General features: G+C 41.6%; 1 protein-coding gene across 1 annotated transcript in view; it reads right to left on the bottom strand.

Moving 5' to 3' along the window:
- Positions 1-12,816, bottom strand: part of Slc9a9 (solute carrier family 9 member A9) — a 539,257-nt gene that overhangs the window by 279,241 nt on the left and 247,200 nt on the right. The window contains exon 8 of the mRNA XM_034484566.2: positions 10,350-10,455. Within this exon, the coding sequence (XP_034340457.1) occupies positions 10,350-10,455 (106 nt within the window). The remainder of the gene's footprint in view (positions 1-10,349; positions 10,456-12,816) is intronic.

Raw genomic sequence — 12,816 nt, 5'->3', positions numbered from 1 at the left:
TTTCTGACGGGGTTGAAAACTTATAGCTATTTACCGTAAGAGAAAAGATTTGAGTGGATGGTCGGCAGCTGACATTCATCCTAAAGCCAGGTTCAGAACTAAATGTTTTAGTTAGGATAGATGACAGAGGTGCTGGTTAGTCAACAAAATGATGGACTGGGTATTAAGACTATCTTGTACCTCACTGGTACAAATTGGCATAATTATGCTCTAATTGTATTTTGAGAGAAAAGTTTTATTTTAACAGGAAGGGTGATGTGTAGGAGGAGCTAAGGTAGGAGGAGTACTGAGAGGAAGAAAAGGAGTAAGAAGAGGAGGAGAAGAAGGATAGGAGAAGCTAGGTGATGAAAGAGAGAAAGAGGGGGGAGACAGGGAGGCAGATATTCATGTATCTCCACCAGTCAAAGATAGTTGTTATATCTAGGTCGGTCAGTGGGTTACACCTCTGATTGAACAAGTCCAAACTTATAACGCTTATGATTAACATTATTTAAAAAAATGTATAAATGCAAAAAGGAAAAGGGGGCATGGGATAGGGGTTTTCTAAGGGGGGGGGAATGGGGAAAGGGGATGGCATCTGAAGTGTAAATAAAATATCTAATAAAAAAAATAAAAAAAATAAAATAAAATAAAATTTCTGCTAAGCAATGCCCATACTCCCCAGACCCCTAACTATCAATGTAAGAAAATTCTAACTTATGTGACTACTTTTTACAGTTTAACTTGAAGGTTACAGGAGAAAAGAACTCTTTTCCTTCCTTCCTTCCTTCCTTCCTTCCTTCCTTCCTTCCTTCCTTCCTTTCTTTCTGTCTTTCTGTCTTTCTGTCTTTCTGTCTTTCTGTCTTTCTGTCTTTCTGTCTTTCTTTCTTTCTTAGACTCCTGACGTTTTGCCTAAGGTTTAGGTAATTCATTAGCCAAAGCCCACCTGCCTGTCCATTTCCTTAGATTCAATGAACACTATTTTAGCAGGATAGCTGGAATTTCTAATCAGTAATTACACCTATTAGTACAAGATGTACCTTCCCAGGTGGTTGTTCCACGTGGGTAGGATCATGAAGGTCTTTAAGTCACCTAATTGTTGTTAGTGAGAGTTAGTGACAATTGCCAATCTTACAGAATCTAGAATCAGCAGGAAGAAGGGCTGCAGGGAATGCCTCTAGGGGGTAATCTTGGTTACATTAATTGATGTTTGAAGACCTGCTTGACTGGGCTGGACCACTGCCTGGCAGGAGCTCCTAGGTTGCATCAGATGGAGAAAGCATGTGAGCACTGGTGTGCATTCCTTATTTTAGTCTTTGCCCATAGGCATCATGTGACCAGCTGTTTCAAGCTCCTGCTGCCTTAACTTCCCCACCATAGTGGACTGTACCTTAAACTGGGAGCTAAACTAACCCCTTCCTTCCTTAAATTGCTTCTGTCAGAGTATTTAATCATAGCACCAGGAAAAGAAATCAAGAGTGTCATTTCCCATCCTGTTTTAGTGAATGAGGCCATTGAAGTACATATCCAGAAATATCTTTGACTACCTTTTCTTCCATCACCTGTATATTGGTTATTTGTGTCACAGTCTGACAATTTTTATACTTCCATGCAGAATATAGTTCTTGAGAACTCATTTTACCTTTTTTTTTTTTTTTTTTTTCACTCTGCCTCCTGAAACTCTGAGGTATTGGCTGAGAACACTCACAGTGAAGAAGTCAGGGTAAGGTTGTCCACGAATTCAGTTACTTGTACAGGTGGTTTGGATATTGCTATGAAGGGCAATTTGGTTTGAGAAAATGCAGGCATGAGCTGATGAACTACATCTGGAAAAGATGTGCACTATACCTGTTTACTGAGCCTGCACTGTGGTATGCTTGCCCATGGTTCAGTGTGCCGGTAACTAGTCTCCTTGGGAACAATGGGTACTTGTTCCTGCAGCCTGGAGGCCTAACATTTTGAGTCTCTTGGTAAACACTGTTCTTTATCTGTCAGGAGTCTTGTCTACAATGTATAGATGGTCCTGTCAGTGTACAATCAAGAGCAGTATTGAGCGAAGAGGTGCTAGACAGATTTGTTTTGAAAAAGTTCAAATTATGGCCCTCACGGCAATTTGCTTTAGTTATGGAGCACCATAAATATTGTATCCCAGCCCAGTCATGTGACATGTCAGATGCAAGTCAAACAGAACGCATTCACTTCTAAGCTAAAAGCTTTCTTTAGAATTTTTCAACCCATTTTTGCCAATCTGTGAGATGGTAAAGATGAGAAGCAACAGGCCCAGTCACGGAGATCAAGAGAAGTCTTAACATGTCAGGAGAAGTTGCTGCAGCTGGAGATCTATTTTCTTCAGCTATTGTGAAAGAGAAGAGACTTCCCCAGGTTTCCTCTTCACTCCACAAAAGCCTTTCGGGAACTGACCTGACATATGTCACCTCTTCCTCACCAGGCAGTGTAATTAGGGCCTGAGACTGCAGACCAACAGGGACATGCTGGTGACAGGACAGACATGGCTTCGCTGTTGGGTTCCCTGGATGTGCCGAGAGCACCTTTGTTGCACCTCTTGGTCAACTCTCTCAGTGAATGGACCAGATCAGGACTAGTGTTAACCTTTGTATGGTTGTTTATTTCTTTATCTGTCACAGAACCTTTCTTCTTTAGGCTTAGACTTCAAAGCCCTCTAGCTTTGCTTAGCAATCAAAGCGAGTTTCCTTCATATTTTACAAGTTTATTTTCTTAGACAGAAACCATTCTAAGCTGAATAAATAGTGTGCTATGTTGTTTAAATTTTGTGTGAGTGAGGTATGCCAATACCCTCCCTCCTTCCTCCGTGGCTATAAAATAGGCCCCAGGAATCTAAAAATGGAAGATGAATTTCTTCTAGCAGTGCCTGGGAGCAGGGAATCATTAGACACCATGTCACTGTGGCCGTTAGAAATCACCCACGTTGGTATTTAATGACAGTCCTGAAAGTTTGCTTCTGGCAAAAACTGGACCCCCAAAGTCTCAGCTGGGAAAGAGATTACAAAAATGAATTTTCAAATCACCTTTCCAGCTGTGCTTTTTGGTTATCTTCATAAACTGAACATCAGCTCCTATGACAGGATTCAATTTTGTTAGGGATTATGCTCTACATAATGCTGCTGAATTATTTTCCATATCCAATTTAAAATAATGGCTTAGTAACCTAACGACTTTTAGAAAGTGGGTCTCTGCACGAGGAAGACCTCTACTGATCAGAAGACAGAGACACAGGTATACCAGAAATCTCTTGGAGAGAACATATCAGAGTCCACCATTTCCTCAAAAGTCACATTCAGTATGTAGACAGAGTCCTTCCCTGGAAACTAATGAAACCCCTTTGCTATAGCAGTGAAGAGATAAAAGCCAATTAAAAGAATGGCTTGTCCTAGTTCCTGTGAGTCAGGTGAAGAGCCAGAAGCCAGTGGCTGCTCCCTCCACAGCTGGCTATGAAAGCTAGGCACACACAACCTCATAAATCCTTTCTCGCTGTGCTCTTCTCGCTGTGAAGAATCCCAGACGTCCTTTTCAATGCGTGCACTCTCCTCCCCGTGGAAGGCTTTTCATTTACACTTTATACCTGTCCAATCTTCCTAAGTAAGCTTCCCCAGCCGCACTTGTAGGATTTCCAGTAGCAGCAAACTTCTGAGGAACAGAAATGCCAGCCTTCATTTGCATGTCTAAAAGCCACTTGCTTCCTAAAAAAAACCAAGCTCTTCTGTGTGACTATTGAATGCTTGCAGGTGGTTTCCAAGAGACCAAGATGAGGTGGTGGCAGACACTTCAAGTGGCAAAAAAAATCGAAGGAAAAGATGATGGAAATAAATCAAATGATCATCATCAAATTAGTAACAACTGAAGTGAACGTTGGAGCCGTGGGAGTGAGAAAGCCCCTTCCCACTGGAGTGCTTCCGATGATTCTGATACACAGATGAAATGTCGAGGACAACGAACACCATGCAAGCTGGTTTTGAAAAGCTTGATTTTTGTTTGTTGGTTCGTCTCTAAGTATGCACCTGGCCTAGGGTGGCCCCAAGTACTCTTGCCTCAAGGCTATGCTGCCTTTGAACCGTATTTCCTTCCTGGTCTGTCATCAACTTGTGGGTGCCTTTGTGACGTGGCTTGTAGATCATTATTTCCTTGATCCTGTTTAGCATTCCTTGTGAGCAATCAAAACAGACCCCCAGCTACTGTCAGCAGAGGGAAGTTATTGGAAGGATGCATGCTAAGTCTCGGGGGAGAAAAGGCACCAAGACAGTTCTAGGGCCTCACTGGCAAGAAGGACTAGGAAGTCTCAATGAGGTTCTGCTATTGCAAAGGGCAGGTACCAGCACTTATGCATCTTCCTATCTCTCTTGTAAAGATTCACGTCCCAGGGAAAGTGTCTGGTGGACCTGACTGCAGAAGCTGTCAATTATTTTACTAAGGGAGGGTGAGATACCTTGCTTAAGATACTATTATCCAATGGAGTGTGTGTGTGTGTGTGTGTGTGTGTGTGTGTGTGTGTGTGTGTGTGGTTTCCTTGAATAACACTGACATACTACTACAGTGGAAGTGGGAATGAGAGGCAGACAGATGCATAAGTACATGACTACTACGTCCCTCTTCTCTAGATTAGGCTATTTTCCTATCTACATGTTTTAAGTTTTAGCTTATGGAAATCAAATTCATGATGATCGTTGACTTGGTCTATGGATCTGCTCCGGGATAGCCTGACCAGTGACCAGGAAGAAACTCTAGGAATTCTGTCAAGTACAGGGGCACTTCCTACTCTATCATGGAGTCTGTGATGCACAGTTGAGAAATTTGATTCTCTGATGAGCTGTACCGACTTATTCAAAGATTCAAAAGACAAGCATCAAGGCTTGGGAGACTCAGTATATATACTGGGCCTCCTGATTTCATTGCCTCAGAATCCAGTTTTTTTTTAAAAAAAAAAAACACTGGGGATGGGAGAATCCTATAATCCTAGTATTGAGGAGATAGAGACAAGACTATCCATAGGGCTCAGTGATCAGTCAGTCTAATCAAATAGGTACATTCTAGGTTTAGTGAGAGACCCTGTCTTAAACACTAGAGATTGAAGAAGACATCTGATATAGATCTCTAGCCCATGTATGTGAGTATACATGTACACACACACACACACACACACATACACACACACACCAAAAGGTACAGATTGATTGCCTTTGATGCTTCGATCTTGACTTTGTGGACCTGGTAGCCATTGTAACACAATGGCTTTAAGCCTACATATCAGGTCAATACTGTGTTTCAGAACCCCAAGGAGTAAATGAAGTAAGGTAGTGAGATCTAGATGCAAATGGACAGGCAAGCCCCCATTCGTTGTAGAACCCCACACTATAAAGTAGCTAAAGAGATACTTAAAAAGTTATTTGTAAGTCTAATATAAAGATAATCATAAAAATTTACTGAGGGCCATAAAGAGACTTAAATAAACAGAGAGATATAATTCTCAAATTATTTTCTGTTTGAAACACAACATCATTTTCAATTCATTTAGAATTATAAAACTATGAATACTACAGATAGCAGAGGGGACTTTTAAAATAAGGAGGAAATGTAGGAGATTGATCTATTAAAGATTTATGCCTATATATCTATATTAATTTTTGAAATTTATTTTTATTTTATGTGTTTGGGTGTTTTGCCTATGAAGGCATGTTTGTCTGTGTACCACATGCTTGCGGCATCTATGAAGGCTAGAAGAAGGCATTGGATTCTCTGGAATTGGAGTTACAGATGGTTGTTAGTCACCATGTGCATGCTGGGGACCAAACCTAGGTCCTCTGGAAGAGTAGTCAGTGTTCTTAACCACTGAGCTTTCCCTCCAGCTCATATCCATTGGATATTAAGATAAACCATGAAACTAGGATAATTTAATGAATAAAAATCAAAATCTAAGTGAACAGCAGGAATCCCAGAATGTATACATAATACATGAGTACACAGACAGATTTAAATCCATGGGTCTCTAGAACAAGTGACTTACTATCTGGGAAGAAAATCAAATCCCTATTCTACCCCACAAATAAAACCAAACAACTACCACAATAAAGGATACATTAGCATTAAAGAAATGTGAGGGTCTTATAGAAAGGGGATAATATTATTCAAAACTTGAAAATGTCTACACTAACCATATTACATGAGATAAGCAAAAGAGATATAACATATTTAAAAAGGAAAAGGGGGCTGGAGAGATACGATTCCAATTCCATGACTAAAGGGCCTACTGAAAAAGCTTGAGGACCAAAGTTCAGATCCCTCCCTAGTACTCATGTAAATGACAATTGGGTGATGACCCGCTTGCAATTCCATCATTTGAGAGGTAGAAAGTGGGGTCTCTGAGAGCACTGGCTAGCCAGACAAGATAAATCTGTGAGTGATGTGTTCATCAAGGACCCTGCCTCAATATATAGGGTGGAGAGCAACCAAAGAAGGTACATATGTCAACCTCTGGCTTTTACACAAGCACCACATCCATACATGGGGAGCATGCATGTGCACGAGTGAGTGTGCATGCTCTCTCTCGCTTTCTCTCTCTCTCTCTCTCTCTCTCTCTCTCTCTCTCTCTCTCTCTCTCCCTCTCTCTCTTAATAAAAGGGCAAGTACAGATTGAAGAGAAATTTGTAGAATATATGACAAATGACAGCTTACATTTCTTGATTAATGACAATGAGAACAAAAGGTGGCAAGTTGAGGAGTTGACTGAGAAGAAAGGAGGACCAAGCGCTTACTGGGTGTGTTGGCAAAGATGAGATGCGGATAGACAGCAGCATGCCCTTAGGATGCTTTTGTTCAGTAAGAGGGGAGTGCAGAGGGAAACAGAACTCAATGATCAGATCAGTGTGCTTAATAGGTTGATGCTGTGAGTGAATGCCCATGTTGGCTGCAGCACAAGGGAAGTCTGACTATTAGAGAAGACAGTTAGGATAGCTCCAATAAACTTAAGATATTAGCCTAAAAAATTTGTTCTCAGGTAGTTATATAAATAAAATTCCATATAACTAGCTATAAGGAGTACTACTTCAAAAATATTCGTATGAAAAACTGTAAACAATCAAAAGGCTTGGTAGAATAATTTAAGGTAAGTTTATGCACCATAGTACTGAATGTCATAAAAAGCAATTGTTGTTTATTACAACTGTGGAGTTGTTTATTATTTTTCTTAAGTGGATACAGTAGAACATTAACAATAGCTATCAATAGGAAGTAATGATACAAGCTATTTCTAAATTTGTTTCCTTCTGCAAATGTATACTTTTAAATTTTTCTACAGTAAATGTCTTTCCATAGAAGTAAGTTAACGATGATGATATATATGATAAAAAACAAACATGCCATAGTCAAAATGGCAGAAATCTTGTTTTCAAAGCCAAGTCTTATGTGAAAACTAATTCATAGAACCTACAAAAGAAGTGAAGTAGACATGAAAAGCTCCAGGTCAGCTTCCATGGTGATGTTCTTGAGGACCTACTTCGTGATGCTCTGGCTCAGGGAATCTTTCTGGGAAAAGGTGGCATATGGGTACCATGTCCAGATCCTGCGTGCTACATTGTTAGTGTGCCAGGCAAGCAAGCAAGCCACCATGACTGCTGGTCTCCATCGTTCCTAAGCTCATTCCATCTTAGACTCCACTATATTCATTGCTGCATATTTATGTGGTAAGCATTTTTAAAAAAGATCTCTAGGTTTTATTTTTGCACCATTACTAATTTATTTCTAGTTTAGAATGGCCCCGTTACCATGAGATGAGATTAGATCGCATTGGGTATCAGACCCTCAGATTTTATTGGAGGTGAACTTGGGAAGTGACCATATGAAGAACAAGTCTCCAACTTTTCCAGGATGGTTATTAAAGACATTTCTATTCTGCTGTTCAAACTCTGCATCTGATGATCCAACTGATAAAAATTTTCTAAAATTTTAGTAACTCCCACTTAAAAAAAATTGCCCATTTTTATAAATAAATATGACTTCCTTTGACAAGGCTGTTTTAGTTCCAAGTTACCTAACATGTTCTCTATTGACTTTGGCTAGCAGAGAGCTCAGAGCCATGCCCACTGCCAAACGATAGCAACACACGGCCTCCTAATTTTGCAGAAAAACTCTATCCCAGAACACGAATGTTTATCCTCGACTAAGAGGCCCCATGATATGCATGGCTGGTATTATGAGTTGTTACAAATCCAGCTTGGAAATCGGCAAGGATTAAATAACAAACACATAAGAGATTTGGACTGACTAGCCTTGGTCTTTGGCACTAGGAAATGCTCATACCTAGCTTTGTTTGAATCAAATGCCTCTTAGGCATATTGCCTAAGCCTGGAGTACTGTTCAGGAAAGCCTGCTGCTGAGTGCAGTCACAGACACTGGCGTCTTCCTACTACCAAAGCCCATACCTGCTACTGTCCATCTGTGAGGTCCTTAGGCATCCAGTAAGGGTTCCAGAGAGCTCAGAGATACTTACTGCCAAATGATAGCAACACACAGCCATCTAATTTTGCAGAAAAACTTTATCCCAAAACCTGAATGCTTATCTTTAAATAAGAGGTTCCATGACATACAGGTTGAGAAGTCTGGCAAAAGAGCAAGGTAAGAAGAACCACCATATGGAGTTTCCTGGGGACTCTAACCTTACTTTCTAGAGCAAGATGTAGTTGAATACTCCCTGTAATAGTAAATCTTCAGTCATAGAAATGTATATGTTTTAGGGGTGTGCATGTGTGTGTGTGTGTGTACATGCATGTCTGTATTAGTATATACTTCCTAATCTTCCTAGAAGGTCAAATATTTATTCTTACTGTTAGGTTAATATAGATAATTTTACAAGTTAACTATAGAACAAAGCACAGAAGAAAGGAGGAAAATGTTTTTGAGTAACTATGATGCAAGGGGTTGTTTCATTTAAATGATATTTATTATCTTATTGTAGACCCCAAATGCACAGCTCTTCAGCAAACTCCTTAGTAACGTGACAACATATCAACGTAGTCTTTGCATTGCAATAATTTGAATAAAGTGCCCAGGAAGGTGGAATCCCGTAGTGCCACCTTGATTTGAGTATCATGAGAACTTTGAAGGCAGATTTCTGGCTAGGAGCCTGTGGGAATACAGGGACCATGAGGTTTTGCAGTTTTTCATGTCAGTTTATCAACTGGTCATCATGCTAAAATGATATGTGGCAACAGGCCAGAGATGACCAACAGCCAATGAACAAGGCAGGCTCCTGGGACCCAATGACCCTCAGATGGAGGTCAGCCTGGTCTCCCACAGGGAAGGCTCATCCGTCGTGGGACTACCTAAGAGTTTGGATTTGAAGTTTCTAGCTCTCTGCTCAGCACACAGTGGACTGGGGCACTTCTCAGTTTTGAGTCTTTCTGTAGACTGAGATCATCTGGGACAGGTGGTTTGTGGAACGTCCTCATAGAGGGTCCATTTTAACTGTTGCTTAGGTTGCTCATCCATTAGACTGAAAATATCCCAAGGACACAGATTTTACTGTGGGTAATAATGCTATAGCGAGTCTCATGGCTTGCCTGTCGGTTAAAATGTGGTGGGTAGATAGGTGCCCAGGACTGAACCATGAGAGAAGCACAGCCAGACTGAAGACCTCTGGTGACTCTTGCACATGAGAAGCACCCAACTTGTACAGCTAACCCAGTACAACCCCCACAGTGACGGACCAACAGTTTGGTTGAGGAATCCATAGCAAAGAACCTAAATCCCATGGGATCTTAAGACAGTTTTCCCTAGATCAACTGTACAGTCCCAGAGGACTCTGTAGACTTTCTGCCATATGGGACACTAGACCATAGAGCCAACCACTGGCATTTGGCATTCTCACTTGCCCAGACAGCTGTGCAAAGATTTTGAACACTGATGTGTGTGAGATGTGCACACTCTGGAGAGGCTGCCCACCCTGGAGCCTGCTGCTGGAAGTCAGAAGCCACTGACTTCTTTCTCCCTAGCAAGGCTGGGTGTGTGTGTCCCTTTACAGTACATGTAGCTTTTCATTTGTAATGCCATCCATCATAACTGTTAACCAGTCCCTTTCACCATCCCCTCCTGTCCAAAAGGAAGAAAAGAACATTTTGAAATCATTCTGTTAAACTATTCTGCACAAAGTGGATGAATTATTTTTTATTATTTCTCCCCGGGGAGCTCCGCAGAGGCTGATTCAAATAGAATCCATTCAATTCACTATTTAAGAGAGACTTCATTCCCTCTCCTGCTGGGCTGGGAAGACTCCACACAGAGAGAGACACACACAACAACCCACATTCACAGGCCTTGCTCACACTACAATATAAAGCACTGACCTGTTAAGCCGGCAGCCTCTGCAGACAGGAAGGCACTCCAAGAAAGGAGGAAAAACAGGCCTGTCTCCAGCATTGGGAACTCATGGAGCTTGGTAAATTTGGTCAAGTGACAAGGCATGTTAAGGAAAAGAACTGTTTTTATAACTCAATCTCCTTGTCAGCTAAGAGAGTGGACTTGGTGGTGATAGTTGCAGAGCCAAAGTCTGTTTCTTCATATCTGAGTAGGGGTAGCACACAGGCCCCAAGGAGTTAGTGTGATGTCCATGTTCCACTGTAGGCTGAACACACCCATAAAAATTCAATTTTTTCAAAGGGTCTCAGCTAAGACTGCATACCAGCAGGCTGTGGATATGAAATCTCCTGAATATGGTTTAGCCCTTGGAGTGTCACCTCAGAAACACTGGCAGATAGATTGGATCTTGGAATCAGAAGAGTCCCTTAGAGGAGGTGATGGTACCAGTCCCTAGGATGTAGCCTGAAGCAGGCCCCTCTGTGGAATCCTCTCCCCTACGGGTGGAAATACGACAGTTATTCAGGGGAACTGCTCATGCTCTCTTGGTATAAATAGATGGTGGAGAATTAATTTTATTTTTAAGGCAAAACTTTTGGCAAAAAATTTGGTGCATTTTCACAAAGGTGATATTTAGGCAATAATCTGTAAATTCTAAATTAGAATAAATAAATAAATAAATAAATAAAGGATACTGACCAAATCTAGGCAAAAAATGGGTTATGGGGTTAAGGGTCTGCGAGGGTGGGAAGTTTTTATATTGCTAACATGCTTGTTAGGCATAAAGTGCCTTAAAAATAATGAGGTATGATTAACTTGTAATCTAATGCTTTTAGAAGAAAATAATGAAACCTATTCTACATTAAAAGATGGATAGTGCATGTTATGGAGAGAAAAGCCTGACCTTTGGTCTCTGGGATGGAATAATTGTGTTCAGTCCTTGGCTTAACCACACACACACACTGAGTGTGTGACCACCAATCAGTGTACTAGCCTCGTCTTCACTTCTGACTCGTGTGACATGGCGATAAGATCTTCCCCCAAGTTTGGAGAGTGAAATGGAATGGGTATGTGAAAAATAATTTGTTAGATTTTAGAAAGCCAGAATGACCCAAGTCAGAATGGTAGGGTTCAAAATTTCCCACTCTTTCAGTCATATACCTAGCCTACTTGGTGCCTCCAATTCTCTGAGGGAAAATTGGATGACAGCATTATCTGTCTGCTCATGGCCACATGCACCTGTATAGAATGAGATACTCAGAACAGCATTGTCACATACTGGGGGCTACAGAAAAAAATCTTTGTTAGTGGCTTAGGGCAACTTCCTTTGGCAAATCACCCTTCCTGGAAATACATCTTTAAAGAACTGGATATGACTCACTATGTGAAGTAAAACATGGGCTTACCTAGGTCCTTCCCCACATCCCCCTTTGTTGCTTAGGAGGAATGCGTCGCTGCTTGTCAGGAGTGTTCTTAGTCCTTACTAGGCTTACTGGGGGGTGGTTATCAGAATTGTTCTATATCTGAGTAAGCTATAGGACATCCCTTCCTTTAACTCCTCCAAGAAGTCATTAGTTTTGAATTAAAATCCAAGCCTAGAACCTGAAGGCCTGATCTGAAGAGACTACCTCACTTATTGACAAGATGCCCAGGTTAGGGGTAGACAGACAGCTGAGCACCCTGACTCCTCCACAGCCTGCCTGAAGAGCCTTACAGCCACGAAGTGCCAAGCAAGTGGCCCCAGCGCTGTCATGGAGGACTTTCCATTGGCCCCTGTCACATCCGTCTCTCTGGTTTCTCGCAGACATGACCTGATCCCTAACAGACTTCTGGCCTCCAGGACGGTCCCCTTCCCTCATTAGCCTGCTCACTTCTGTGGCCACACATTCTGCTCCCCAGCCTGAGGGGAGTTCTGATTTCAACCCTCCCATCTAGTCAGCACTATCAGAATAATAAGCCTGCTTTTGAATCCCAGCCCTGAAGCACCCTAGCTGTATGGCCACAGTCAAATTGTTTAATTGTTGGAGATTCTTCAGCTGAACAATTAGAATAATAACAGGATCTACCTTCCAGGATCGTTGTACCAAGTGTCTGAGATTAAAAAATAAATGCTTAGGTTATTGGAGGGGTGACAAAGTCCCCAGTAAATCCTTAGTGATATTATTATTATCATGTTCATTATTCCTACTATGGGACCCAGAGTTAGTATGGGAGGTCCCTTACCTCATCCTTTCTCTTTACCTTCCTGTAGTCAGCCCTGATGTCTTACACCCACAACTGTGGGCAGAGAAAGAACTTGCTTCCTCTGCCACTGCTACTGATCCAGTGCCTCATGAGATGGCACAGAACTGGAATGGGCTCAGCAGTGATGGATCGAATTCAAGTTGCTCTCAGCCATTCACTGCTGAGGAGGTCCTTCAGCTTCAGCAACATTTCATGCTGTCCCCAGATTCCATA

The sequence above is a fragment of the Arvicanthis niloticus genome, chromosome 21, assembly GCF_011762505.2.
Source record: "Arvicanthis niloticus isolate mArvNil1 chromosome 21, mArvNil1.pat.X, whole genome shotgun sequence".
Classification (NCBI taxonomy): Eukaryota; Metazoa; Chordata; class Mammalia; order Rodentia; family Muridae; genus Arvicanthis; species Arvicanthis niloticus.
The sequence above is the reverse complement of the archived record's forward strand: the minus strand, read 5'-3'. Positions and strand labels throughout refer to the sequence as shown.